Genomic DNA, 26,884 nt, shown 5'->3' on the forward strand with positions numbered 1-26,884 from the left:
CAAGAGGTCACGGAGACACGAAACGGAGGAGGATGCAGTTAGAGTGTGAAAAGAAGAGTCGTGTGTAGAGCGCGTTTCCAACCTAACCCCGCGCTGTTGAACATCTAATTATTGGAGCTATCAGGGAGGAGGAGGAGGAGGAGGAGAGAGTTTGAGTTGAAAAAGATCAACTCACCCCACATCAAGTTTTTCAGATCAGCAGGATGCATCTTTGATAGGTTTCCCACTAAGAATCAAACCACTCACCCATCACCTTCACTTGTCCCCCCCTCCTAGACCCCTCCCACCCTGACCAGCATCCTCAGTGGAAAGACCCACCACACACACACACACACACACACACACACACGTCCGCTCCAGGCAGTATCAAGTGAGATTAAGTGACTTTGTAAGTCATCAAGGCCATGTCTTGTAATATTGATCGGGTATAGTGGGTGAAATAGGGTGATCATTGAAGAAGTAATTATAAAGGGCCCCGGCCCGGGCCCTCCGCCGCGCTGTTTATCGGCATGCTCATTAAAAGACATTGGCAGGCAGATGGGGGAGGGGTTTGTGGCAGGAAGCACACACACACACACACACACACACACACACACAAACGCGCGCGCACGCACGCACACAACAGGTCACGGCTCCCAGACGTGCGATAAGCGCTTGTGCTCCAAATTGGAGGAGGACTGATTGCATCCCGGAGGAGAAGCGTGATGAAGCTCCCGGCTCCATCCGGCCTGTCGGCTCCCATTTCATCTGGCAGTCCATCTCTTTTAGCCTCCCTCCATCAGCGCCCGGTTAACTCTGCCTTCAAAGTGTCTGCCGCCGCGTTTGGACAGCGGTCTTCTGACGCCGGTAATTAATCTCTGGGCTTTTTAAAAGCGAGACTCTGCAAGACGCCTGTTAATTGCTCCGACTGTTTCGGAGGCTCAGCCGGGATTAAAACGGTGACTGTGCACACTTTGCCGTGCGGAGACGGCAGGCAGAGTTCCAGCGCCAGCCGGGCGGGACGCAGCTGGATGGGCTCAGTGATCAGACACTCATAGAGCCGTAGATCCATGGATCCAGGTCAGACGCCCGACTGGGTTTGCCGTAGGTGGATTGTTTCACCAGTAGATGGCAGTGCAACTTGCATCGGTTTTCTTCACCTTCAGGTCAAACTTGTGATGACAAAAAAAACAAGCTTGCTCCATGGCGGTGGTCCAATTATCCCAGCAAACTCCTGCCTCCCGCTGCCGAGCGCCATGCTGCTGCTTTTTGTCCCTCACTTCAGCAAATGAGCAAAGTGGAGGATGGATGGGAATACAAAACACTCACTTCTTGCTTCTTAATATTTGTTTCAGCCATTTTTTCCTTTATGTTTTGTTTTATTTTTGTTTTGTTCCGGCCAAATGGAGGCTTTGTTGTTTAAAAAAATTAAATTGAATTAAAAAATAGACTTGTTAAATAAAGTGTCTGTAAACCTTTTGAGATGCCAGTTAGTCCAACATCACCAGAAAATCAAATTTAACCATTCGGGAGAGAAACACAACATTCACCCCAAAAGCAGTCTTGCCAAACGTTGTGATTGGCTGATGTATTTCTGATGCATCATGGGAGTTACAGATGCCTGATGGGAAGTGACACTGCTCCACATGCTCTGTGGTTCTGCTTCATACGGAAGTAAACCCGGAAGCCACTTTCCAGGAGGTTGACCTTTGCACCAGGTGAGCCAGGTTCAGCCCGTGCGCCTGCACTGGATCGCTATTAAGTATCAATGAAAAATGAATGAGGATCTGAGTGAAAAATACATGATGTGCGTTTAAGAATTCACACACCGGCTGCCCCTGTGACTGCAAGGATGTTTGGCTCGGAGCGCTGCTGCTGCTGCTGCTGCTGCTGCTGCGTGGTGTCTGCACTTTACCTTTATTCAGGCAAACTCCCCCATTTGTTTGGCCTTTAGTTGAGCTTTAATTTAACTAAGACACCTTTTCACTTTCTCATTCTGGCAAAAAGCAAAAACTGCCGCTGGCTTAAAGAGCTCACGCTGCACAGTGAGAAGGAAACGTAAATCTGGTTTTATCACATCTCCAGCATCAGGATTTTTATAGAGTCAATGACTTCATGTTTCTCTCCTCCAGGAATAAATCCTGCTGCCTGATACTTTGCACATCATAAACTGATGATTTGTCGCTGCACACAACAGGGGCAGCGTGCAGTCAGTCAGACAGCTTTCTCAGAAGGGATGGAGCTCTGCAGCTCCAGTCCTGCCTTGCGCTGCTCTCTGCAGAGTGTCCAGGTAGCCGCTCTGCTATTTGCAGCTCTGCCTTACAGACGGCTCCGTGGATTTGCAAACTGTCACTCAAGCTTTTGCAGCTGAGTCAGTCATGTTGCAGGTCACTACGCTTCCTTTGATGCCCGACGAAAACTTTATCTGATTATACTGACGGGCTCCTCTTTTGGCGTGTGTGTTGCGTGGCCCGCTCAGTGGCACCGTGGGAACCAAAAAGCTGATTGATGGTCGTCGCTGGTGGCGCTTTTTGAATTAGCGCTGCGGCATCGGAGCGGCTGAGCTGAAGCCACGTGTTGATAAAGAGCGGCCAGCACAACGGCTTTGGCAGAAGCATTTTTTGATGAGCGCACGCTTGATTGCACGCTCACAGCGATTAGCGGACGAGGCGGCGCGGCCTCTCTCTGCGGCGGGACGGCCGGCGGCGGAGGCGGCGGCTGTCCCGCCGAAGACAAACCGTTTGAAAGGAGGCGCTTTGGTATGGAAATGGAGCAGATCCGATAAAATATCTGTCTCCCCCGCAGAATGCCAGGGGCTGTTTGGACATCTGCTGTGTCCCGTGCAGCTCTCCGGCCTCGGCCAGGCACGACATGGGAAATCAACATGCGCGCATTAGTTTTGGGGCAACAACAACAAGCAGGCGGCCCCGGCTGCCCCGGCGGTCGGCCCGCACTGCGCTGCGTTCCGAAGGAGACGTCCAACCAAAGGAGAAAATGCAGCGAGCTCGATGCGCCTCTGACCTGCAGGTAGCCGGCCGGCCGGCCGGCTAATTACAGCCGTCATGTTGAGACATTATGCTTGCTTTTTATGAGACACACAGACGCATGGGGTGTGCGATTTATTCATTGTGGACTGACTGATCTTCTCAAAGCCGTTTGTGGGAGTTTGGCAAGACGGAGGAGAAGGATTCCAGAGCGGCGGCAGCAGCAGCAGCAGCAGCAGCGTGAGCTCGGCAACATCTCAGGGTGGGCGTACTGAGCATGCTCCACAGCGAGCTGCCCTTTGACCTGCGGGTCAGAGAGCAGGAGCAGCACAGCAGGCAGAGAAGCCTGCTAACAGAAACTAGTGAGAGGAAACGGAATGGAGAGAAAGTGCTCGGGCAAAGACCCACGCATCTTCCCGATGCCAGTTCGCTCCATCGCCGAGCCGAAGCTTTGGCCTGTTTGCTAATAAGTCAACTGGAAAAGTTCCACAGCGAGTCTGATCTCCCTGCCCGGCAGAAACCTGCCTTCTCGACAGAGAGCTGTTCAGACTGCAGAGTGCGTGTCGCCGTTCCTCCCGCACACTGGAGCCAGATCGCCCTCGGATAACAAAATTTGTATCTCTCGCCTACAGAATTTGCATCCGCACGAGGATTTCTCTATTTATAGGCCCAGTTTGGAGGCATGTCATGCTTTTCGCCTCGCTCGCTGCTCCATCCACCTACATGCACCACCCGCTAGCTGATGAGACAAGTCAGCCCAGCAAAACACCGCAGGCACCCCCCCCCCCCCCCCCCATCCCCCCTCCACCTGGACCGGGAGAGGCCCCAGTTGGGCGGAGTGCGAAGTAAAGGTTTGGAAGTTATTTTGACAGCCTGGAACGCCGAGGCCAAGCTCACCACCGCTTTGTCCTCGCACCGTACCATCAATACTCCAGAAAAAGGCTTTTTGTCTGTGTGGCCTTCACGTCTGCCACTAACATGTAAAAAAAAAAAAAAAAAAAAAGAGAGAGAGAAAAATCTCCACTTCAGTCTTGCTGGTGCAGCTGCTGACGGCCTTGTCGCCCGTGCAGCTGTGTCTGTAGGATGGTGAGGGCAAAGACGCAGAGAGTTTACATGTATAATACAGTCAGTGTGCTCGTGCTGCACTGTCTACTTTCAGGTCTGCGTCTCAGCAATTCCCCTGCAGCCAAAGAAATAGACAAAAACTGACACAGTGACCCCTGCTGGGGGGATTAATGACTGTTGGACGAACCTGGAGAACCATACATGTTAATTTTAGGACAATACCTCCCTCTAGCGGTCTGTTTTAGATATACAGGGGCTGGGATGACCACGGTGCTTTTAAATCACAGCCCAATTTATATGGCTCTAAATATGAGCTAATTAATACATGAATGTGACAGATGTGACAGACACATGTCCCTCGTGGTCCTGCCCTCTGCAAGCAGCACTGTGTTGTCCTTGCATTTCCCCAAAATAGATTCTTTTTTCGTTTTTAATTTAATTTAACTTCCACCTCGATGTCAATCATCGACCTCTCGGAACACCGTCAACATTTCATCTTGCTTCCTATTTTATCTGTAATGTTGACTCGCATCCACAGAGTGGTGCTGAAGTACACCAATTGTACTGGCCTGCATTCCCGATGGGACGTAAACAGAAGTGAATAACTACACAAACCTGACGCCTCTCTCGGCCAAACGTTTTTAATCATCCTATTATTTCATGACATTCTTTGAGCCACAAACTTCCCCTTGAATGTTCAGAGAGAACGGCTTTATTGATAGCACAGCTGAGCAGCAGCAAAATCATTTATATATATACATATATATATAATATAGCGGTTATTTTCCGGGATCAATAGTCACCGGTTATTCTTGAAACAATAAATAAAACACAAATCAGATCGTGAAATAAAAAAGTCACAACAATTGTGAAGCTGCTGCTGATGCTGCAGAGGAACCATGCCAACTAACAAAAAAAAAAAAAAAAAAAAACAACAGGCGTACAGGATTAACTCACTTCACGGCATCATGATCAACAGAGAAGCAATACAGTACACGACGCACGCTGCAATAACAGAGTGACGTCATTTAAACTACAGTCGGAAGGTCCAAGAGGAAAAGGTCAGGATGGACTGATGAAAGTTCACACGGCCCATCTGACAGCAGAGTTGCAGCTCAAGCCACCAGTCCACATCCCGTCTCCCAGGAGTCTTTGCTCCTTCTGGCTCCTTCACCGCACCTCTAGAGAGGCGTGCGATGAGCAGCCGTCGCATTCACTGTCCCGGTGTGTGCATCGTCCACAGTTCCACAATGACCTGTGTGTGTGTGTGTGTGTGTGTGTGTGTGTGTGTGTGTGTGTGTGTGTGTGTGTGTGTGTGTGTCTAGGAGGTCCAGCGCCACCAGGCCACCTTCATGCGGTCCCACACGGCGCCCAGAGAGTCGAAGGCCGGGCGCACGTCCAGGATGGAGAACTGGTAGGTGTCCTTGTCGATTTCTCCGTCGTAGTAGTCGATGACGTAGCGCACCTCCTTCCCACAGCGGTCAACGATCCAGTCGTGGCGGTCGAACGGCAGCTCGTAGCTGAGGAGGAGGAGGAGGAGGAGGAGGAGCTTGATAACCAAGTCAACGCCTTCAAGGTAGAAAATGCAACGGCAGCCGGACTCACCCCATCCAGTTGCGGAAGCGGGCCCTGGGGGAGAACTCCTTGGCTTTCCCACCAAACCTCTTCAAGGTCGGCCCGCATGGACATTCACTGCAGGACAACGTGGGACATCAGACAGGACGCTCAGAAGTACGTTCATCATCATCATCATCATCATCAAAACACAACTTGTATTATTCCAGTGTGATTTCACAGTGTTTTTACTGCTCTTGCACATTGACAGTGCAACCGCAGAGCACGGCAGGTGAACTCACCCTGCGTGCATGGCCTCCCACTTCAGGATCTCCTGCCAGGCCTGCTCGTTGTTCTTGTTGTGGATTTTAATGATGTTGCTCATGTCGTCGGCAGCGAGCTCATCGTCTCGCCAGCGCCACCTGCGGCAGAGAGCAGAAGCGCGTTCAGCACAGACACACAACAGCACGTGTTGTTTTCTTAAACGCCCCTGAATAACCCTGAAGATTCTGCGCCGGCTGTCTTAGCCTGAACAATTTAGACCCACCCCTTCCGCAGCATGGCGTTCCAGAACATCTGCTCCGACGGGTACACCCAGTTCTTTTCGGTGTTGTGACGGGGGATGGTGGACTCCTCTCTGCGGGTGGGCAGGTCAAAGGGTTGGTCCGGCGCCGGCACCTGGTTTGGAGGAGGCATCTGCACAGGGAGGCAAGAGTGAAGAGAACTCAAGCAGCCGGTCGCAGCCAGCAGTGAGGCAGCTCTGGCACACTGGTCCTTGTTGTTGTCAAGCACACCAGGCAGGCTGCACTTACCATATTTGCTGGGTCAATGTCACTGTTGTCTGCTGCAGCAGCTTTCATGGGACAACCGACAAACTCGTAGGCCCGGTTCTGGTGGGCGGGCCCCGCCTCTGCCTGGTGCGTGGGGTATTCTGACGGTGGAGATGCTGCGGGAAGCAACACCCGTCAGTCAGTCGCCTCAAAGTATTGTGGAGAGCACGGGGGGTGGAAGGTGGGGGGGGCGGGTTGTTTACCTGGCGCAGGCTCGGACTGATGCATGGGACACCCGGACGGTGGCGACGCTGCAGGAAACAAAGTGTGTGAGCTTCCTCAAAGTCATGTGGCCATCAGACGTGGCTGACGTGAGAACAATCTCACCTGGCGCAGGCTTGGACTGATGCATGGGGCACCCCGACGGTGGAGACGCTACTGGAGACAGAGCAGTTTGTTTATATCGGAATAGCCCTGTGTCACGCGAACCAGCGGGACGCGACGGCGCCGTTACCTTTGGCAGGCTGCGGCTCTTGGTGCATGGGGCAGCCCTGAGGCGGGGCGGCCACCATGGCTTCCGCTTGGACTGAAGGAGCAGGCGAGGCGGACAAGGAGGCTCCCATCCTGCGTGGGTCAAAGTCACACATCCAGGATCACAGGTAAGACAGCACTGCTTGAAAGCAGAGGGACCTGTGGCTGTGATATGCAGCGACACTCGTGAAGCCATGCTATAAATGGGTCTTTTGGTTTCGCGGCTCCGTCGTACACGTTCAGAAGAGACGTAACACTAATGTTAATGTTCTACGTGATTAACATTTTTTTTTTTTTTGCACAGTTTTTGATAAAAGTGGGGATGCAGAGTAAGTTATGGAAGCGTTATTATAAATGGGAGTTCAGTGTGAGGCCAGAGACGTACAGAACCGGTCAAAGGTTCGGACACACGGTCTCATGCAAGTTTTTACAACTTTCTACACTGCGGGTAGATACTGAATATATTAGCAAGATACACGTAATTTATACAGCAGAGAAAAACACGTTGAAGGTGGCTATTTTGAAGAATTTCAATATAAAACGTGTTTTACACTTTCATTGTTTACTACGTAATTCCATGTTTGTTCATACGTAGTCTTGATGCCTTCAGGTAGAAACTGCCATGTAAAGAGTCATGAGAATGAACGAAAGGACACGAGATTCATAAGGTGAGTCCATATGTATGACTTCTAGTGTATATTGTCGTTGCATCGTCTTGCGCAGAGTACTTTATGTGATCCTTGAAGGTCAACACAGGCGACAACAAGTCTTGTAACCATGTTAGCATGTTCCTAGCAACGTCGACTCGGATCAACTCGGAGACTTGGAACAAAGTCGCCCAGCTGAAGGACAAAAAGGGGACAACTTCTCGATTCCAGAAAATAATCACAAAGACAAACGAGAGAGGGATAAATGTGGGTGAATGTGATCGTTAGCACGACGTGAAAACTACCATTAGCTCCATGAAAGGATCACGTTTGGCTCGTGTAACCTCGGGGTAACAGCACCGGTACAGCGCCGACGGTACAGGCGAACCCGGTGACCCTCACACAGGCAGATAACAGACTGGCTGCTGGCGATCTTCGATTAAAAAAAAACAAAAAACACTGCTATTCAAAGCAAGTCCGACATGTGCACAACGCGTGGAAATAAAGAAGATCGAGGGGAGAAACAAGCAGCAGCAGCAGCATCTCTCTGCCGGCGTCTATGCTAACGTTAGCGGCGATGCTAGCCGTCCTCTTGGCTTTAAAAAAAAGCCCTTCTTACAGTGGAACGGCACCGATTACTGAGGCTACCGTTTGTTCTAGGTTTTCCAAGTGATGACACCGTTTAAAGGGTTGAGAAAGGAGCGACTCACCCGGTGGCTGGCCTGAGCACGGAGGGTTGCGCAGACTACAGGTTAAGATCCCAATGTCAACGTGCAGGAGGATAAGTCGAGTGTTACTCAAAAGTTGAGGTTGCGCAACTGCGTCATCTGCCTTACGTCGTCACATACGTCATCACGCTGATTTTTAGAACGGCCCAGTTGCCATATATGAATGAAAACGTGCATATAAGTAAAGTAAATGCGTTTAAATAGTCGATGTATTTCTGTGATGATAACGAACTAATGGAAATATGTTATAATGTGATTAATCATCTAATCTGCGCGTTAGCGTGAGGTAAAATAATACTTTCGTCTCATGTTGATATTCCTAGTTTTGTAAGACGGTCGCTAGATGGCGCCAAAACATCGTTTTGTAATTGTTCTCGACTGTGTTTCGGGAACATTCTGGTGGTCGTCATGCGAGGAGAAGAAAGTTAGTTGTTGTTTTTATTGTTATTTTATGACCTTAATGGTTTTGTTAAATACTCGCTGGACTACTGCAAGTTGTCTTTCTGCCTTTTACCGGGGGAAAAGACTCACCCAGCTATATTCACTGCTGCTACAATAGACCAGACGTGTGTCCTACTTAATACGGTTTGATTCAGTGATTCAGCCGCCTTTCCTATTTCTCCTCACGCACCAATTGCCTGTCTGCTGTTATTAAACAACCGAGTCTATATAATTGAACATGGGTAAGCATTGCTGAAGCTTTTAATCACACCTTCGGCCCCTTCCTGTCCGTAAAGCCATTTTAAACATAGACTGAACCAGTGAAATCCTGCAGACTGCAATTAATGGCGAGGGGGTGGGGGGGGTCTCTCAGTTGCTGTTACCATGTCGAACATGTTGCAGGAGAAAAACGTTTTCTAGCATCTGCTGAAGCTTGGTTATTGTCTCCCTGTTGTATGTTGTAGCAAAGGTCTTTGACCAATTCAATCTGCAGTGTAAAATGAACAACAACAACGATACCAGCTGAGCACCAAAACAGCCAGTTGTATCCGTATCTCTGTATTATGTCTGGCAATGTGAGTGGTTCAAACTATATATACTTTTAATTTATATTTATTTATATCCTTCCCCGCTCCCCCACTGCGGTTTCACCCTCCCAAAGTTAGCTGCAAATTATAGTTTGGGTGCAGCCGGCGGCGGAGGTCGGTCCAGGACGGGGGTTTGGCTGGGATGCACCAGTGCAGCAACACTCACTCACCCTCACTGCTACACTATGAGTAACGTTGACGCGCCAACACGGATCTTAAAATTCTTAGACTTAGAAAATAGTTGTTTTTGTTTTTTTGTTGTTGTTGTTTTTTTTAAAATGGTCTCGAAGACAAACTTTAGATATGTACGTTTGCAGCGAGCAGCGTCTGGCCCGGCCTTCCAGCCGCGGCTTTTATACATGACCCCACCCAGAGGGCAGACTGTTAGTGGTTAGCGTGGCCTCTTTTTATACACGTTTTCCGAGGGAGGCTATAGACTCTGCGGCGAGAGGTATTTTCTGCTGCAGACGATGCGTTTAACAGACGCAGCGGCGTTGATGTAATCCACTGCGAGGAGGCTGAAAACGTCGGATCAGCATCGTCGCAGCAGTGCCAACACGTCTCACACGGCTCAGTTGCCGTCACCAAAATTCACCTTTAGTAAGGCAAATCAGTGTTTGACTCTGTGTGTGTGTGTGTGTGTGTGTGTGTGTGTGTGTGTGTGTGTCTGAAGAAGGTGTTTCAGATGCAATTTGTTGTGACCGCCCACTGTCAAATGAGAATGTTGAAATACAGGGAAGACTCTTCTCTGAGGATTGAATAGAAAGAGGGTTTCACAGTCGGGCTCGACGAAGCAACAAAGCGGCGTTATATTTGAATGCCAACTGCATTAGCTCACCCCGAGTGATGTCACAGCAGGTGTTTTGCTTTGAGGGCCTGGCTTGTTGTGATATGAATTTGTGAAATTAAAAAATGGTTGTCTGTATTTTACGTCATTTGTCATTCGTTGAATTATTTTTCATTTGCTAAATCCGCTCATTTGCTGCAGCAACATCTGATTGGCTGATGAGCTGTTGGGACAGATCCTAAATATTGCGAGAAAAATGTTTCTTTCATTGACGTGTTTTGTGTTATAAGACCTCATTTTCTTTCCTTTTTAAAACGTGCCGTCCCAAATGTTCAAAAAAATCGTCAGGAAAATCAAAAATAAGGACATTGTAGCTCGTATGAGCTCTGGCAGGATCTAAGAAGGAGAAGGAAATCCCCTCCAGCAGCTTATCGTGTCATTTGCCCATGACTGCCTATAATTATGACGGTGCAGGGTCTCAATAAAAGAGCCTTGCGGAAAGACGGAAATGTTTGTCATGTCACAGCGCCGTCCGGTGAGAGTTGACGTTTGTTTTGTTTCACATGGAGAGGCAGAAACACGGAGCAGCCCAACAAATTGAGCCACTAATTGAAGCATCCTGAACATCAAATCAGCAGCTTTGTCACTCCTGTGTGTGTGTGTGTGTGTGTGTGTGTGTGTGTGTGTGTGTGTGTGTGTGTCTGTGTCTGTGTCTGTGTGTCTGTGTGTGAAAAAACTTTGTGGAAACACAGACTGATGCCACAGGCTCAAGTCAAGAACAGGAAGTGGAATCTGGGGAGCACCTCGGTTCCAGACATCCAGCAAAACCCAGTTCAATTACCCAGTTGTGGTTCATTAATCGACATCCTGAAACTGCCAATTACACAACGGCCGTGTTGTGGTCTGTGTGTATGTGTGTGTGTGTGTGTGTGTGTGTGTGGAGGGGGGGGGTTCCGCTATGTGTGTGTGTGTGTGTGTGTGTGTGTTTCACGATACTCACTGCTGGCAACATTTGGCTCACATATGGCTGTAAAGGTGCACCCCACCCACTGACGCTCTGCATGGCTACCCCTGCCCCCTGAGAGAGGGGGAGAGAGAGAGGGGGGGGGGGGGGGCTCTGTCTTGGGTTCAAAGATGCTCCAAACAGCAGAGACGCCACGTACACCTCCATGCACTCTTCTGCTCAATGGGCGGCTGCTGCTGTTTTTCCTTCCCTGCTCCACGTTGGCTGCTCGCTCTGTCAGACGCGGCGCCTGGAATCCAAGCAAACAGTCAAAGCCCCAGTCAAGGAGGATTTACTGGCTAACAATGGCCAACCATATGTTCCCATTCCCCATCCATCAGAGCCGACACCAAAACACTAGCAGGGCCTTCATCCTCTCTGGCTGGATGCACTTCTTAATGTATGTGTGTTGCATGTGTGTGTGGGTGTGTGTGTGTGTGTGTATATACATGTGTCACTTCAGTCATGCAGCTGGCAGACACACACACACACACACACACACACACACACACACACACACTAGTCCCACATGGAAAGACTTGTGTGAACCTGACAGCTGTTGTTTGCTTTGGGGAAATTCAGAGTTTCCATTCACACTGTTACAGTAACCTGTGTGTGTGTGTGTGTGTGTGTGTGTGTGTGTGTGTGTGTGTGTGTGTGTGTGTGTGTGTGTGAGGGTGTAGGGGTGTGCGTCCACCGATAAGTTGTGCAACGTTGCCTGCGGGACAGCGCAAAAACATTGAGAGTTGTCTTCAAGCGCGCGCACACACACACACACACGCACACACCCGCACACACACACAGCTGTACTGTTTAATCACCTTCACTTCAGAGGTGTGAATGGAGGCGGCCACGCATTGACAATGACGGCGGAGATGCTCGGCGACGAGGGCAGGTGAGGCTCCTCCCACCGCGGTGGAGCCGACAAGCCTTCACTCGTCAGCATGTGGGCTAGCTGGCTGTGTGCGTGTGTGTGTGTGTGTGTGTGTGTGTGTGAGGCTGTCAGCTGATGAGCCCAACCTGCTGAGGTCAGATCTTCAGCAATGCGACTGTGAAAACATGGAAGCTTTTTCTTTCTTTTCTTTCAGTTTTGCCCACCGTGCCTTTCCAGAGGTTCTCCTCTGTTTATTCAAGCACCTGAGTGTGATGTGAGATAGCGAGCGCTGTTATTGGGATGAAAGAGGCGTTTGGAGTTCAGGCGTCATATCCCAGATGACCTCATCATCCACTTTTGGAAGGTGTGAAGCTCCTCGACCTCACGCTGTGTCCCAAAGCTAATATTTTTCTTCTGCTTTGCGTTTGCTGCTGAACGATCTGCTTTCTGCTTTTGATTTTTCTTCTTAGACGTTTCCACAGTCGTCCACGTAAACGGGCACAATCTCGTCTCTCCAGTGGACGACTGTACGGCTGTGCAATTACTGACCATGAAACATCTGCTCGGTGGAGACGTGAGACGGCCCTGATGGAAAACAACAACAGCGATTGATTGAAAGCGTCCAGGCTACATCTGCTGCGACAATATGGCTTTATGCTGGCGCTGCGAGGGTGGGGCGGGGGGGTGGGGGGGGGGGGGGGGTCATACTGTAGGTTCCAACGGCAAAACAAGAAAGTCTCTCTTCAACGGGGGCCTTTCTTCTCCTCGGGCGGCTGCCCACAGAGCTGCCACTGTCTGTTTGAAAGATCTGTGTCCACATATGGATTGTGGCAGTTTAGGAAATCAGCGAGCGAGAGAGAGAGAGAGAGAGAGAGAGAGACACGATGTAACTAGTACTGATTTTTTCTTTTTTTTTTAAAAAAAAGATAAAAAATAAAATGCTTGAAAACAAGCAGTGAGCAGGATGTGTGTCAACAGTTTCCTCCGGTTGACTTGAGTGTGTCTGTGCCCACAAATGATTCTTTCTCCTCTGTCACTGGCCGCCTCAGTGTGATGCGGCCCCGCGGGGGCCCAAAGTGCTGACTCCAGCTCCCAACATCCTCGTCATTCACAACCTTTAACCCCTCACAAAAGAGGACGTCTCCGCTGGACAGAGATTTCCCTGCTGTCTGACAGCCCAGTGGCACAAAGAGCCGCCTGGCCCTGTTGACACGGGCATTAGCGAGGACAAAGAGGGGACAGACTGCGGCTCCCTCCTGGAAAACAACACTTCCTGTCGCTGGATGAATCTATTGGAGGAATCACTGTTTTCTGTCCAATCTGCACGGCTGTCTTTGGTGATCGCCGGCTCGTGGTTAGTATCTCTTAGTATCATCTAGTTGCGTTTGCACCGACCAACCATAATCTATTTATGCATTTTACCTTCTCCTTGTTTTCTTCTCTTTTAGATCTGCTTGATTTCTTGTAATGTTTTGTACCCCAAATTTTTTGATTTACTTATAGTTTCTTCTTTGAGTTTTCCCGAAAAGCACTACGCAAAGCGCTATGCAAATAAGATATGTTATTGTTATTATTATTATTATTATTATTATTATTATTATTATTATTATTACTATTATTATCATCATTATTATTATTACTATTTATTATTATTATTATTATTATTATTATTATTATCTCTGTGCAACTTTTTTTTTCAATAACACCAAATACGATGAAAACGATGATAGTGTTAAAAATGATGAAGTCTTCCACTCTGCAGTTATTCACTGACCCTGATTGCACATTGAACAAAAAAAAAAAAGAACTCTGCTTCTGTCACCACCTTTACACTGACCTCGGTCCCCGTTTGCCCCCTTTTGCGCATGTGCGCCACGGTCCGTATGCGCGGAACCCGGGGTGGAAAAGGGGGTGTCTGTGGACTGAGAGAGAGAGAGAGAGAGTGAGAGAGAGAGAGAGAGAGAGGTTGTCCGTGGATCCATGGAGCGTGTCACCTTCCTTCAGTCTTCTCGTCCACGATGCGCTTTAGGATCCCAATAAGATGCGCGCCTGTGTCCACATAGCCGCTTTGCTGCTCGCCGTCACCTCCTGCTGCCAGCTGCTCCGGGCTCAGGGTAAGTCACAACTTCCTAACTCTGCATAGAACTTCCTTTCCCCCATCCCCGCTTCCTCCACGCGTGGAAAAAAAAAAGTGCGTGGAAAAGTGGCGGAGATCACTCGGATTCTCGGCCTCACGGCACTCAGTTTGTTGTTCGAGGCTACCCACGCCGATGCGGCTGACAGATCGCCCGGTCTTTCCGTGGCGCCCCCCCCACCACCACCACCACCTCAAACTTTCCTCACGCCTATCACTAAAGTGACGTTTCGCCGCGGACAGACTCTGGATCCGCTCTTTTCTCCTCCCGCATTATTTGTCCCTGAAGAGTTGAAAGCATCCCGAGAGATTCTGCCGGGTTGGCGATCAACTATTCCCTAAAATGTGTAGTTTAAAGTTGCTACCGCCCACCGCGGAGTGGCTGTGGGAATAACGGGAAAGAGTCGAGCAACGTGAGAGGGGTGGGGGTGGAATGTCGGAACAATGTCGGCGTTTATTCCGAGCCAAATTAAACAAATAAAAAAAAAAATTTAAAAAGTGTTCGCAGTGATTGGGTTTGTTTTTATGTTTTATTTGGACAAAAAAAAAACGTAGTTTCCTGGAACGCGCCGACGGGGTTAATATCCCGTGTGAGGATCTCGTCAGAGGGGGAGCGTGTTGTAAAGAGGCTCTTTTGAAGTTCCTCGGCACAGCTGTGGCGCACTTTCCGAGCAGAAACACACACAGCCAGGCGGAGATGTGAAGCGGCGGCACTCGGAGCTGGTTTTTGTGAAGGTGGTGATCGCTTCAGTTTGTTCCTGCTCCTCCTCCTCCGGTGATTGGAATGAGAAGAAGGCAGAGTTGACATAACGGACCCGAAAGGAAAAAAAAAAAGTGGGGGGGGGGGGGGGGGGAAGTGGGCTGTGACCATCATGGCAAACGTCATAAACAGTTTGAAAGCTGCTCCGCTTTGGTTTGGAGTAAATGAACAACATGCTGAAGAATAGTCGTTGTGTCACTGGAAGACTGGGATTTGTCATCTGTCCACAGTGCTTCCTCCTCCTTTGACCTATGAATTGTCTCAGCAGACGACAACTCGGCTGCAACTTACCACACAGTAGTGTCAGTGCCCTTAATGACATCACAAAGAGCTGATGTGTTGTGCGTGGCGCAGTGCATGGAAGGACGGACACAAAGCGCTCGGAAGGTCAATTTAATTTGAATTTTCTTTGAAATCTGACGGCGCCAAAGGGTCAAATCGTGACCTTTCGGTGGAGCAGTCGTGCCTGGTGGCAGTTCTGGGGCTCCTCGAACCCGTCTGCCACCTCATGAGACGCGTATTGTCGCGGCTGGTTGTCTCTTCAGTCTGTCTCACTGATTCTGAAGGAGAACGAAGCCGTTTGACCACATTAGCGGAGCAGCGCACCAGCAAAACAAGGGTGCAAATGAACGTCGTGTGAGTTTGTCAAGGTGCTAATTAATTCAGTGCCCTCACTTGTTAATGACTTGACTTGACTTTAATGAGTCAACACGGAGCTGCCGCCTCACACTCGGCCGCCACCTTCTTCGGGTGACATCTGCACGGAGCGGCCAGGCGTCCCGTCCCATCGCACAGCTTACTTTTGCTTTATCACTCTTTAACATCGCTGCTCGCTTCCCTCGTGCGTCACATGACTAACTGCAGGCTCTCGGGGTTCTGAAGGTCGGCTTCTAAGTTGCTCTAATGTGCCGGTGGGTCGCTCTTTGATGCCCGGGGGTCCACATGGGTGCAGGATGTGGATTTGCTCCAGCCAAACATCACTTTGTCATGTTTTGTTTTGTTTTGTTTTTTCTTCTCGCTCCTCCGCCGCCCCCTCACTTATACATCTGCCAGTGACATGAAAGCAAGGCAGTGCTCAGATCCTCATTTGGGGTGCACATTGTCTTCCAACAGCCTTGTGGCAGCAATCAAGCTCTGCTCTGGGGAGGTTTTTTTTTTTTTTTTAAGTTGCCGTCGGATTGAAGTGGCTGCGATCAGCTGGGTTTGCCGCTGCGGAAGATATCGTCTGCAACCATGTTCCTCCTCTGCTTACTTTACCAAGGAATTCCATGCATTTCTAACCCCCACCTCCATCCCTCCTCCACACACACACACACACGATGCTTTACTCAAACGTCCTTTCTGAGAGTTCTCTCACGTTGCGATGCAGAGGGCTCGCCATGAGAGAGTACATCTGGAACCAATTTGGACTCCTCAAAGCCGGGGGAGGGGGAGGGGAGAGCAGGGGAGAGACTGGTAGACCCCCTCTGTTCTTCTTCTTCTTCTTCTTCTTCTTCTTCTCCTATACCTTCTCCCTCCACATCCACCCTGACCCTGAACCACAGTTCTCCTCAACGTGAGACCAAACTGCTGCGTGCACGGCTGAGTACAGCACGATATAGATGTCACTGAATTGGCTATGAAAATGCATTTTTTTTTCTTCCTTTTTTTCCCAGACAGTGGGACGTCCCTTCTGTTTTTTTAAGGCTAAATATAACGGGAAGAAAAACATTGCCACAATTGGTTTGTTTTTGTTTTTTTTCCAATGTTGCTGTTGGTTTCCGGTTTCTCATTTGGAGTATTTCAGTCCGGCATTGACTTGGACGGCTAAACTGGCCTCCTTACCTCCCATGCTGGCAGTTCAAAGCGAGCTGCAAGCCGGACGGGGCAGACGGCCTCGTCATAGTTGAGGTTTACACGCCGAGCCGTGCGGAGCTCACACTTCCAGGACAGGAAAGGCTCTCAGAGCAGAGCAGAGCAGCAGCTGCAGGAACTTCAAAATAAAGTGCATTTGCTTCGCAGCGAGTTACAGAATCAGCTTGTCCTCGACAAAGTTGGGGAAGCTGCTGAACATCTGGTTCAATTTTAAGGGTTGCTGGCGGCGAGCTGCAGCTACCTGGCCACATGTTCTCTTAGTTGAACTAAACTATCGGACAAAGTTGGCTAGGTTGTGAAAAACTGCTTTTTTTAAAGGCCAAAAACATCCTGTGCAGTTGTTTATATTTTGTGTGTGTGAAATTGCTCCCGAGTTTGAATAAAACACCCACAAAAGAAGAATCGTGATTTCTTCAGCTGCTTGGCTCAAAGTGCTTCTCCCTATTTTTCCTTTGTCTTCTGGGAGGACTTGTGCAGCTGCTGCTGCTGCTGCTGCTGCTGCTGCTGCTGCTGTTGTCATTGCTTCCTGGTTTCAGCACAGCTTCAAGGAAGCCCATTCACTCTGGAATCCGATGTCGCCCTACAAACAAATTTTATAAGTGGTCAGTTGAATAAACAGATTTTCAGTGTGAGCCAGCTGCCATGCAGTCTCACCCAGAGTGAGACCTCATGTTTTTTTTTTTCTTGCTCTCCCTGCTGAGAAATGGACCTCCTCCGCTCGGGCCTCTGCAGTGTGTAACTCTCCTGAGTGCCTCTTGTCTCGTACTGTGTTTAAACAGGCCTTTTTACAAAGTGATGACACGAGGTGTGAAATGACTGCCCCCCCCCCCCCCAACCCCCACAGACACACACACACACACACACACACACACACACACACTGCACATGTCAACATGACATCAGCCGGAAGATTTCTTTGAAAAGATTCAGAATTCCTGTTTGTGGCTGTTACGTAACATGTGCGTTAACATGGGTTGAAGCGCTGAAGGGAGATGTGCTCCCACTGTCTGTGCGCTGGCAGGGCTCATGCTGCAGTCAACCCCACCGCAGCCAAGCAGGGAATAATCTTCTTCGCAGGGATGCAAAACATCAGTCGCATTTCTCATTTTTTCTTTATGTTCATTTTATTGCCGGAGTCGATGCAAAGTTCTGCAGGATTCTGGAAAGCCTGGCACGCCATCGGAAACTTGAAAAGATTCCCCACATATTGTTTGCATTTTCGCTCATATGAATCAGGTTGCCCCCCCCCCCTGTGCAGGAATGAATGACAGTGACTGACTAACCGCAGTCACGTTAGGCCCGATTGAGCCTGAGTGAAGGCAACCTTTCACAAGGAGTCTTGTCTTGTGCCTGTGTTTGAACGCAGCGCCGCCTCCCAGATTCCCACACTGCAGATCCGATTTGTGTCGTGGCGGCAAGTATTTTTACAAATCTGCGGCTCGGTCTCGCCTGTTTCGTCATCGACCAGACGGTTTCTTATCACTTGACGCACACAAGGAGGCTTCAGCTGTGAAAAATAACTTTTTTGAGTGTTTTTTAACTGAACATATTTTCTGTTTTTGTCACTGATAAGCACTTTGCAGTTTTTCCATTACGCTTGACTGAACTTGGATACCTCCTTCAAACATTTATCTATCTCCATGACCTAAACTCCCTAAAAGCTCTGGCACTTCTGTTTCTACTCTTTTTGAAGTGAAAGCAGCATCAGCCAGTTGGAACCAGCTGATCCTTCAAACGTCCATTAATCTCCCAGCCGTCATGTGTGTATTATTTGTCCTGGACCCCAGTGGAACAGCCCTGCAGCAATCAGTATATATTTAGCCCTCTGGTTGCGTTCTCCTCCTCGAATGCTGATTATATCATCCTGCTAACTCTCCCACTTTGCTGCGCCCTTTGTGACGTCATCAGACGTGTGCGTGTTGTTGGGGCACAGTTTTCGGCACAGTGGGGCGAGCGGAGGAAGTGAAGGACGGACTTTGCCCCTTTTGTGGGGCCTTCAGTTCGCTAGCACATCTCTCTTCCAGTGCGTCGGTGAAATGGATTTTGCAAAACGCTGGGCCCTGCAGCAAAGATTTCATACATCATAAAAAGTCATGAAAGAAGTGTTGTATTTGTGTCAGGTCTGTGCAAGGAAAGGAAAACAGCTCGGGCCTCTTTTATCCTCTGTCTTGGGTTAAACTGGGTCACAGTTCCTCGGGTAGGAACTGCGTCCTGTTGTTCGGAGGCGTCCGGATCACCTGACTGGCTGACTGACTGGCTGGCTGACTGACTGAGTGTTGGCCGAGTGGCTGAATGGTCTGTCTGTGGGTAAATCCCTCTCTCCACTCTGGTTCTCCTCCCTCCATCTGGCCTGGGTCTGCAGGACCCTGCGTGCGTGTGTCTGCGTGTGTGTGTGCGTGTGTGTGTGTTGTGTGTCTGCGTGTGTGTGTGCGTGCACGTGCCTCATTATGTCGTGTCCAATTTGAAGCCACGGGATGCAGCCGCTCAGGTCTGCGTCGGCCTTTGATTCCACTAATTGAATATGAAATGAGGGGGGCCGGACAGAGCCGGCCGTCTGCAGGTGTGCGTCTGTCTGTCTGTCTGTCTGTCTGTCTGTGGAGCATCTGCTGCTCACACGGCAGCGTCCAGGCTTCTGCTGCTGCTGCTGCTGCTGCACAGCTTCTTATGCACACGTGTTCCATACAGCGCACTCTTCTTTTCTTTTCATCTTATGACAAAAAAAAAAACCAACAAATGACGGCACGTTGGAAAATGTTGACGTGCATGTTTTCAAGTTCGCGTGCTCGTTTTTTGCGGCTCACAAACAAACGAGTTCCTCCCTAATAGGCCATTCATCGCGGCAAAAACAAAAAAATCAATCTTGTCCAACCGGCTCTTAATTTTTTTTGATTGATTTGCTGTCGAGAGCAATCTCGCCACCACAAGTGGCGTGAAAATACAGACTTTTATTGAATTTCTCCCTCAAACTGTGCGCTTGATTGCACAAGTGTCTCGGCGCACGCAAACGGGTTGAGGTTCTTCCAGCCTTCAGTTCTCTGACGGCGTCGCCGGCCAGGAATTTCGACTTCTGATGCCAACTGCCGTCCGCAAACGTTGTGGCGGTGAAAGTGGACGGGGACGCAGTCACACGGAGGGTCTTGCTGCTGAAGCACCGTCGTCAGTCGCTCGTCCCCGAGTGGAAACACATTTTGAGCAGAGGCGACGGTCGACTGGTCACGGCCCTGCCCCCGTGACTCATGATTTCAACGCTTCTTTTATGACTGTTGCACCAAATTGGACACTCAGCCTTGCAAGGTTTTGCGCATTGTGCGGCAGCAGAGCGGGATTTTATTCCTGGAACCTGGACATGCAGCCGTGCGGCTTCCTCCTCCACCTCCTCCCCCTCCTCCTCCTTCTTCGACCCAGTCGGTCCCCTATAATGCTGAAGGCACGTCTCAATTAATCAATGCACAGGAAGTGACCTCTGACTTGCAAGCATTAACCCCGGCCCACAGAGTCTGCGGCGGCTCTGAGGAATGCTGGAGGGAGACTCTCTGCTCCCAACATTGTGCACACTGGGCCCGCTGACGTTCACCTTGCTGAGGGAGGGAACAGAAAACCAACTGCCGAGGCCAAGATCTGCTGCCCTCGCACCTCTGGCTTCCTGCTGGGCTCTCTGCTTCAGCTCAAGCCAGCCGTTCCGACTGCGCTTAGAAAAGCTCCTCTGTCTAAATGCAGGGCCTAAAAAAAATCAAAATCAAAACAACATTTGTGGGAGGATGTTTGCTCGATCTGCGGAACGTCTCTAAACTACACCAAACTACAGTCGCAGTGAACCAATCGTCTTGCTGGGTCCGTCAGTCATATCGTAACTCAAACAGCTGCTTCAAAGGAAAAGGCGTTTGTTGAAAGCTGCCAACCAACCGGGGGGGACAAAAGCAAAAGATTGAGTGGTCCCGACTTTTATTGATTGTGCCACTTTAGTTGAAAGGGAAACAAACCCTGATATTTAGGGTTTGGACATTCCGGCTTTCTCATAGCTGCTTTGACTTGACATGTGTTGTGCCAAGAATCCTAACAGTGGGCTTCCTCGCTCACCACAACAGGGTTTCAATCTTTTTTTTCACGTTGCTAAATCATCATCCGACACTCATGAACACGAAACCAGATTTTCCATCTGAAAAACCACCGATTCTGGCCTCTTCTTCAAATACCCTCCAACTGCTGGAGAAGCCACGCCCTTGTGTCCACTTCACCACTTCACACACACACACACACACACACACACACACACACACTCACATACATCCTGGAAACTGGCTGGCAGGAAACCCAGAGTAATGTTACATCTCCTCAGAGGTGGGGGAGCGGTTGGGGGGGGGGGGCACAGCTGGCTCCCAGTCTTGAGTGTGGCGGCTATTTTGCGGCGTGTTTGTCATAACTGGAATAGTGCTTATTATTGTTGAAGTGGGCCAGGCCAGTGGCCCTGCTGCCTGCCTGCCGCTGCTGCAGAGGCAGGAGATTAGAGGAGCGGTGGACACGGCGTCTTGCCTGTCTGCCTGCCTGCCTGCCTGCCTGCCTGCCCGCCTGCCTGCCTGCCTGCCTGCCTGCCTGCCTGTCTGTCTGTCTGTCTCTCGTCTGTCTGCGCGCTCCGTCCGTCGCACGACAACAAACTCGGCGTCTCCTCCGAGAGTTGCCCTGAGATCTGTGCGTTTCAGAAAAGGATAAAAAGTATTTTCCCCATATTTTGCTGGCCACATGTGAAACAGTTGCAAGCCTACTTGTGCATTGTGTGCAGTAAATGGTGCACAGGTCACGCAGCTGCAGCCGACAGAGAGGAAACCAGATGAGCGTCGCCGTCGTCGTGGGAATGGACGCTGACGCCGGAGCGGCTGATGTTTCATTCATGAGACTTCGGGCGATCGCGATATTAAATCAATGAGGTCTGCAGTGGACTGAATAAGTGCTGGCTGTGAATCACGTGTCATGCAGAGTAGCGGGCTTTTGGTTGTTATTTTTTTGTTTTCATTGTTGAGTCGGTGAAGCGTCTTGATGAACTGATGCTGTGGACTCTGTTCTCTGCGACTGGGAGAAGAACATAAACCATAAACAATGGCCACTTTTTGAGGATTGCTTGATTGACGACGCTGGGGCGTGACTTTGGATTTTTGAATGTCATCACATGAACTGGCAAACATGTAAATGAATGCGGGCGCTGATGTCGTAAGACTGTCGGCACTCACTGCAAGACTGCAAAGTTGGCTTTTGATTTTTTTTTTTTTCTGCGCAATGGAGACGACAAAAGGAGACAATTTACCTTCCGATGATTCCAATGTTTTGAGGTTAATACCCTCCAACCCCCCTCCAACCCCTCTCCAACCCCCTCCAACCCCTCCAGCCACCCTACTCCCCAACTGTTGGGCCAAATGTTGCTCCCTGTGTGAGTTCTCGGACATCATGCGGAGAAAAAAAACCCTCACTACAGCTACAGGAACTGTGGTGTGTGAAAGTGTGTGTCGGCGTCTTTAATGACCAGCTGGCTTCATTTCTTTTAACTGTTTTTTTTTGTTTTTTTTAAATACAGAAATGAACAAGTTTCTCAGTTAGAGCAGAACCTTGTGGGAGAGTCAACCTTCAAACTCTCACCACTGACATAGGAATTTAATTTTTCTGGGGTTTTCTTGGACTGCGGTGATTCAGACTTTAGCGCCACAGTTGTAATCAGAGTCTCTTTCTGCTTCTCCGCTGGCCCTCACAAACCAAAGCTCCAAACAAATGACCCCCGAGGAATCCTTCACGCAGCATCGCGGGACCGCCGTGCAGCACTTGGCAAAATGGTAAACAGTGCGCTGCAATTTCTGCAGCCTCAGATGTATTTCGCAGTCAGTCGGATGTAACATACTTTTTTTCTACGATCTACTCAGTCGTGCGCGTTTTTTTTTTTTTTGTTGCCGTCTGCGTGATGCAGAATGTTGCATGTAAGAATGCGACAGCGTCACTCTGCTGGGTTTGCCCCACGGAGGAGTGCAGTTCCACGACACTTTGCCTCCCTGCGTTGGAGCGACCGGAGTGCAACAATGTGTCCCAGATGGGGGGGAGTCGCTGGTTCCTGTTGTGTGCAGAACCAGAATGGGGCCAGCGCTCATTAGCGGCCCGCTGGCGGGGGCCCGGGGAACAGTACAGCAGAGAACAGTCATCCGCTAAGCCCCGCCCCTCAAATTATTATGTCACCTGCCATTGTTTGGTAAAGCTCTTTCTGAGTGTGTGTGTGTGTGTGTGTTTGTGTGTGAGAGAGAGAGAGAGAGAGAGAGAGAGAGAGAGAGAAGAGAGAGAGAGAGAGAGATACTGAGGGAGCTCCTGTCCATTTATTCTGGCTTCATCCAGTCGGCCCAGAGCCGGAGCAGATTAAAACATAAAGCTGGAGGAAAGTTTTCAGCGCAGCTCCATAGATGAGAGCAGCAGGTCCATCAGGCCGCCTGAGCTCCCACAGGAGAAAAATATGTGTCGAGTGTCCAGGCCATTGATGGTGTGCAGAAGATGCATTCTGCACTCCTTTAACTCCCTGCTGCAACAGTCAGAGTTCTCCTGGCCTGCGTGTCTTTGTCTTCAGTGAAAGCAGATGCACTGCACTGCACTGCACTGCACTGCACCAGGCCCAGCCAGTCGGCACGTCTCTTTCATTTACCCCTCTGTTTTCTTTTCGGAACGGATTAACTTCCTTTGTTTTCTCAGAGGCTCCAGTTATTTTTGTTGCTTTCTTGTCAAGATTTTGAGGAGAAGGAACCTTGTTTTCTTAAGATAGCGAGGTAATTAATTTTGGTGGAGGGTTCTGTCACGTTTGATGCTGATTGATGGGCGACGCCCTGATGACAAAAGGCAGACGCTATGTTTGCTTTGTGCTCAAAAAGTGCTTCAAAGTGTGCCGGGGCCCAGTCCCAAATAAATAAGTGAATGTTGGAGCACGAACAGCTGCCAGGTGTCGGTAGGAAAACAAAGAGTTGTTTGTATTTTTTCTGTTTATTTTTTTTAGATCTCACGTTACATGGTGGGGGCATCTCAGGAAAAGTAATGACATCATTATCATAGCAAAGCAAACAAACAATTAAAAAGAATCCTCCTCGAAACCTATTTTGCTGCCCTCTTGTGGACATCATTCCATTCTGCAGAAACATCCTGAGACTGCATAGATACAAAGTATATATTTGAAAGGAATTAACTTAAAAATAAAAAAAAATAATAATCTTGCGTATTCAAACAAAAGATCTGCCCTGACGTGCAGCAGGAGACTCTCAAAGAGAATTCCACCATGGACTTGCACACATGTGCTCTCTGTCTTTGAGTGCGTCCAATCTGGACCAGAGTGATGGAATCCAGAGGGCACAGGCTCACTTCAGGAGAAGGTGCTCACAACCCCCCCCCCCCACTGATGAGCAGGCGTTGTGGTTTTGATCAGCCGGTGTCAGCAGGACCGACCTCCTCCTGCAGCAGCTGCGGGGCTGAAATGAGTGTTTTTCAAATTGTCTTTATCATTTAAAACAGCTCAGCTTCCCATCTAACAACACTTGAGCCTGGGTTTGTTTGTGGCGACAATTTCATCCTTTTATGCCTTTGGTCTTTTAAATGTTTTTCAACATGATGAGTTTTTCGTATACGTGAACCTCTGAAACGTGGCACATTTCATCTGCTTGTCCAAACTAACTGGGCGCCTCCTGTCTGCAGATCCGTCCTGTTGCCAACATGCCGCAGAGTTCTCATCCTGTAAGGAAGCCTGCGACCAGGTAGGAACACGCACACACTCACACACACACTCACGCACACTCACGCACACTCACGCACACGTGCACACTGGCACACAGGCCCCCTCCTCAGCCCATTACGGCCGGCCGGTGAAAAGCAGTTCCTCTGAAGGAGCCGTGTAAAGTTTTTTTTGTCTCTGGTCTCTTTGAAGTGCAGAACAAAAAGTTGTGTCCCAGCCGCTTTCAATTAGGAGCAGGTGATGCTCTTTCCCTCGCTCTCTCTCTCTCTGTCCCACTACCTCTCTCTCACGAGCGAGATGTGAAAGGAAGCGGCCGAGGGTTCGAGACCCCCTCCTCCTATTCCTCCTCCTCCTCCTCCTCCTCCTCCTCCTCTTCTCCTCCACCCCTGCTTTTGAAGTGGCCGAACGCTGGAGCGGCGGCGGCTGAATGGAACTCGTCGAGCTCTTACAGCTTGACATCAGCGCTCGGCCGGCCAAAGGGAGGAGAGTGGGGAGAGAGATTTAGCACAACAATAACGGTGACAGATATGTTCGGAACAATAATAAACCTCCGTGAACATCTGAGAAGACGGAAGAAAGAAAACCAGGCGGACGAGAAGAAATCGATGGAAGGGGGGGGGGAGGAGGAGGAGGGATAATTACCCTTAAGGAGTATAAAAGCCTTAAAATGTCCTTCAGTGTGTGTGTGTGTATTCACCAGCAGAACCCTTTTAGCTGTAATGGGAGCCAGCCTGAAAAAAGGTCTTGACGTTAAACCATTCAATATTTTTCTTGGAAACCACCTCGCCCACTTTCACAGGAAGAAAAAAGACTCTTCCAGCTCTGAAACAACCATCACGGGTGACGTCAACACAGATTTCAAATTGTCTCACTAATTCTTTTTCTTCTCCTTTCAACGGTCCTGCAGCTGGCTATGATAAAGAGCGAGTCCCGTCTGAAGCATCTCCTGCAGCGCCTACCCAGCTACTGTCCAGAGTCCATGGTGAGTGGCTCCAAAGTGCCCCCTGCTGGGACACCGGCTGATAGGGTGGCATGTGTAATCATGTATTTCAGAGCCAAAACCAAGAACAAACAGTTTGAGCCACTTCTGGTGGTGCTAGTGGTGGCAGCAGTGAGGAGGTCCAGGGGCAGCAGGCGCTGCATTGATACAGGAAGTGAGCTGGTGGAGGACTGGGGCACCTGGGTAAACCACACCGTATCTCACACACACACACACACACACACACACACACACACACACACCACACACACTGGCGGGGCCCAGGCCTTCCTCCCACCGCGGCTAATTACAAAGCAGGCAGCCGCTTTGGTTCTGCTCTGGTCTCCCGACCAGCAGCATCTCGACCAGCAGCACCAGTAATTAGACCTGGCCACACACTGGTACCCTGCGTTCAGCGACGACACCCGTCGCCGCTCCGGCCTCCCTTCTGTTTGATCTCCTCCAGTTAACGGCGCTGCAGTCCAGTGTGGTTTTTGCTCCTTGATTGTGGTGCCGCTGAATGAGCTTCGCAAGTGCTGCAGTTCCCTGTTTAGTTTTGAAGCTTCGCCGTCATCGTTCTTCCTGCCCGCGTTGCCTTGTGTTGTTTTCATTTCCTCCGGCTGGTTAAACAAGAGAAGCACAAGAAACACGTCGGCGCAATTGAAACACTGTGTTGTTTCTGTCACACTTTTCGAGGTCACAGAAGGGGAATATGCCTCTTTTTCACACTCGGTGAAGCTGTAGATTCTTCTCGGCCTCACTCAGCAGAAGAGGATGGAAACATGGTGCTGTGATGTCAAGGAGCCTCTGATTGTGACTGGAGGGGGGATGATTTCATTGGTCAGAACAAGCAGTACTCCAACACAGAGGATAAAAGACGTTTGTGGTCCTTTTGTTGCAGTATGCGATCACTTGTTTGATCATTAATAAACTGGCACGCCAGTCCAAGGCCACAGCTTTAGAAGTTCAGCTCTTTTGGTCTCTGTGGATGGAAAATAAAAACCACTCAGGCACCGTGAACAAGGAGGAGTCTGGCTGCTGGCACAGCCGGCCAGCAACCAAAGAACTCTCTTTTAATGGCAGCAGTTAGTTTTCTGACATGTTCAGCTTTTTGGTCTGGTTTGGTGCTGTCAACATTTAGGAAAGAGTCACAGGTTGCTGCTCCAGACTGTCAACAGCGCTCCTGCTGCTCCGACACAGACTCTTTGACTCTTTGACTCCTTGACTCCTTGACTCCAGCGGAGATCTTCAGCATTCTGCGTCAGTATCAGAGCAGGAAGGTTGTGCAGACCAGACCTTGTAGCCGAGGTGCAAGATCTGGCCACATGTGGTTGTCCTTGTTGCTGTTGGACCAGAATAAAGGTTCTTTTTTTTTTTTTTTTTGATTGATACGCCGATACATGATGCAGAGACAGATGAAGAGACCCATCTCTCTCCGCAGCACTCTCAGCTTCAAAGTCAGGGAGAAAAGA

General features: G+C 49.7%; 2 protein-coding genes across 3 annotated transcripts in view; one reads left to right on the forward strand and one right to left on the reverse strand.

The window, feature by feature from the left end:
• Positions 1 to 4,724: 4,724 nt before the first annotated feature.
• Positions 4,725 to 8,366, reverse strand: hccsb (holocytochrome c synthase b). Of its 2 annotated transcripts, none has more exons than XM_076047423.1 (9): positions 8,241 to 8,366; positions 6,867 to 6,976; positions 6,740 to 6,787; positions 6,616 to 6,663; positions 6,395 to 6,528; positions 6,130 to 6,278; positions 5,885 to 6,004; positions 5,634 to 5,720; positions 4,725 to 5,548 (listed from the first exon to the last, which is right to left on the reverse strand). In XM_076047423.1, exons 2-9 carry the CDS (start codon positions 6,973 to 6,975, stop codon positions 5,350 to 5,352), a joined length of 894 nt encoding a protein of 297 aa, XP_075903538.1. In that variant the 5' UTR covers position 6,976; positions 8,241 to 8,366; the 3' UTR covers positions 4,725 to 5,349. The 2 variants fall into 2 exon arrangements, with proteins under 2 accessions (XP_075903538.1, XP_075903537.1); XM_076047422.1 differs by having other exon boundaries at positions 6,740 to 6,790; positions 8,241 to 8,365.
• A 5,554-nt stretch (positions 8,367 to 13,920) lies between these two features.
• The window catches only part of reck (reversion-inducing-cysteine-rich protein with kazal motifs), a 30,095-nt gene continuing 17,131 nt past the window's right edge, over positions 13,921 to 26,884 (forward strand). Inside the window, exons 1-3 of the mRNA XM_076047421.1 lie at positions 13,921 to 14,064; positions 24,397 to 24,455; positions 25,341 to 25,415. Of these exons, the coding sequence (XP_075903536.1) occupies positions 13,992 to 14,064; positions 24,397 to 24,455; positions 25,341 to 25,415 (207 nt within the window). The 5' untranslated portion in view covers positions 13,921 to 13,991. The remainder of the gene's footprint in view (positions 14,065 to 24,396; positions 24,456 to 25,340; positions 25,416 to 26,884) is intronic.

The sequence above is a fragment of the Nelusetta ayraudi genome, unplaced genomic scaffold (assembly GCF_046127955.1).
Source record: "Nelusetta ayraudi isolate G7.1 ecotype Tasmania unplaced genomic scaffold, CSIRO-AGI_Nayr_v1 ptg000094l, whole genome shotgun sequence".
Classification (NCBI taxonomy): Eukaryota; Metazoa; Chordata; class Actinopteri; order Tetraodontiformes; family Monacanthidae; genus Nelusetta; species Nelusetta ayraudi.

Bases quoted from the DNA above. Each gene is read 5' to 3' on its own strand.
- hccsb (XM_076047422.1), bottom strand. From the start codon at position 6,975: ATGGGAGCCTCCTTGTCCGCCTCGCCTGCTCCTTCAGTCCAAGCGGAA. The intron at 6,664-6,739 runs GTGAGATTGTTC...TGTTTCCTGCAG, and splicing joins TCAGTCCAAGCCTGCGCCAG to CGTCGCCACCGTCCGGGTGT. The intron at 6,279-6,394 runs GTAAGTGCAGCC...CTCCCTGTGCAG, and splicing joins ACATTGACCCAGCAAATATG to ATGCCTCCTCCAAACCAGGT.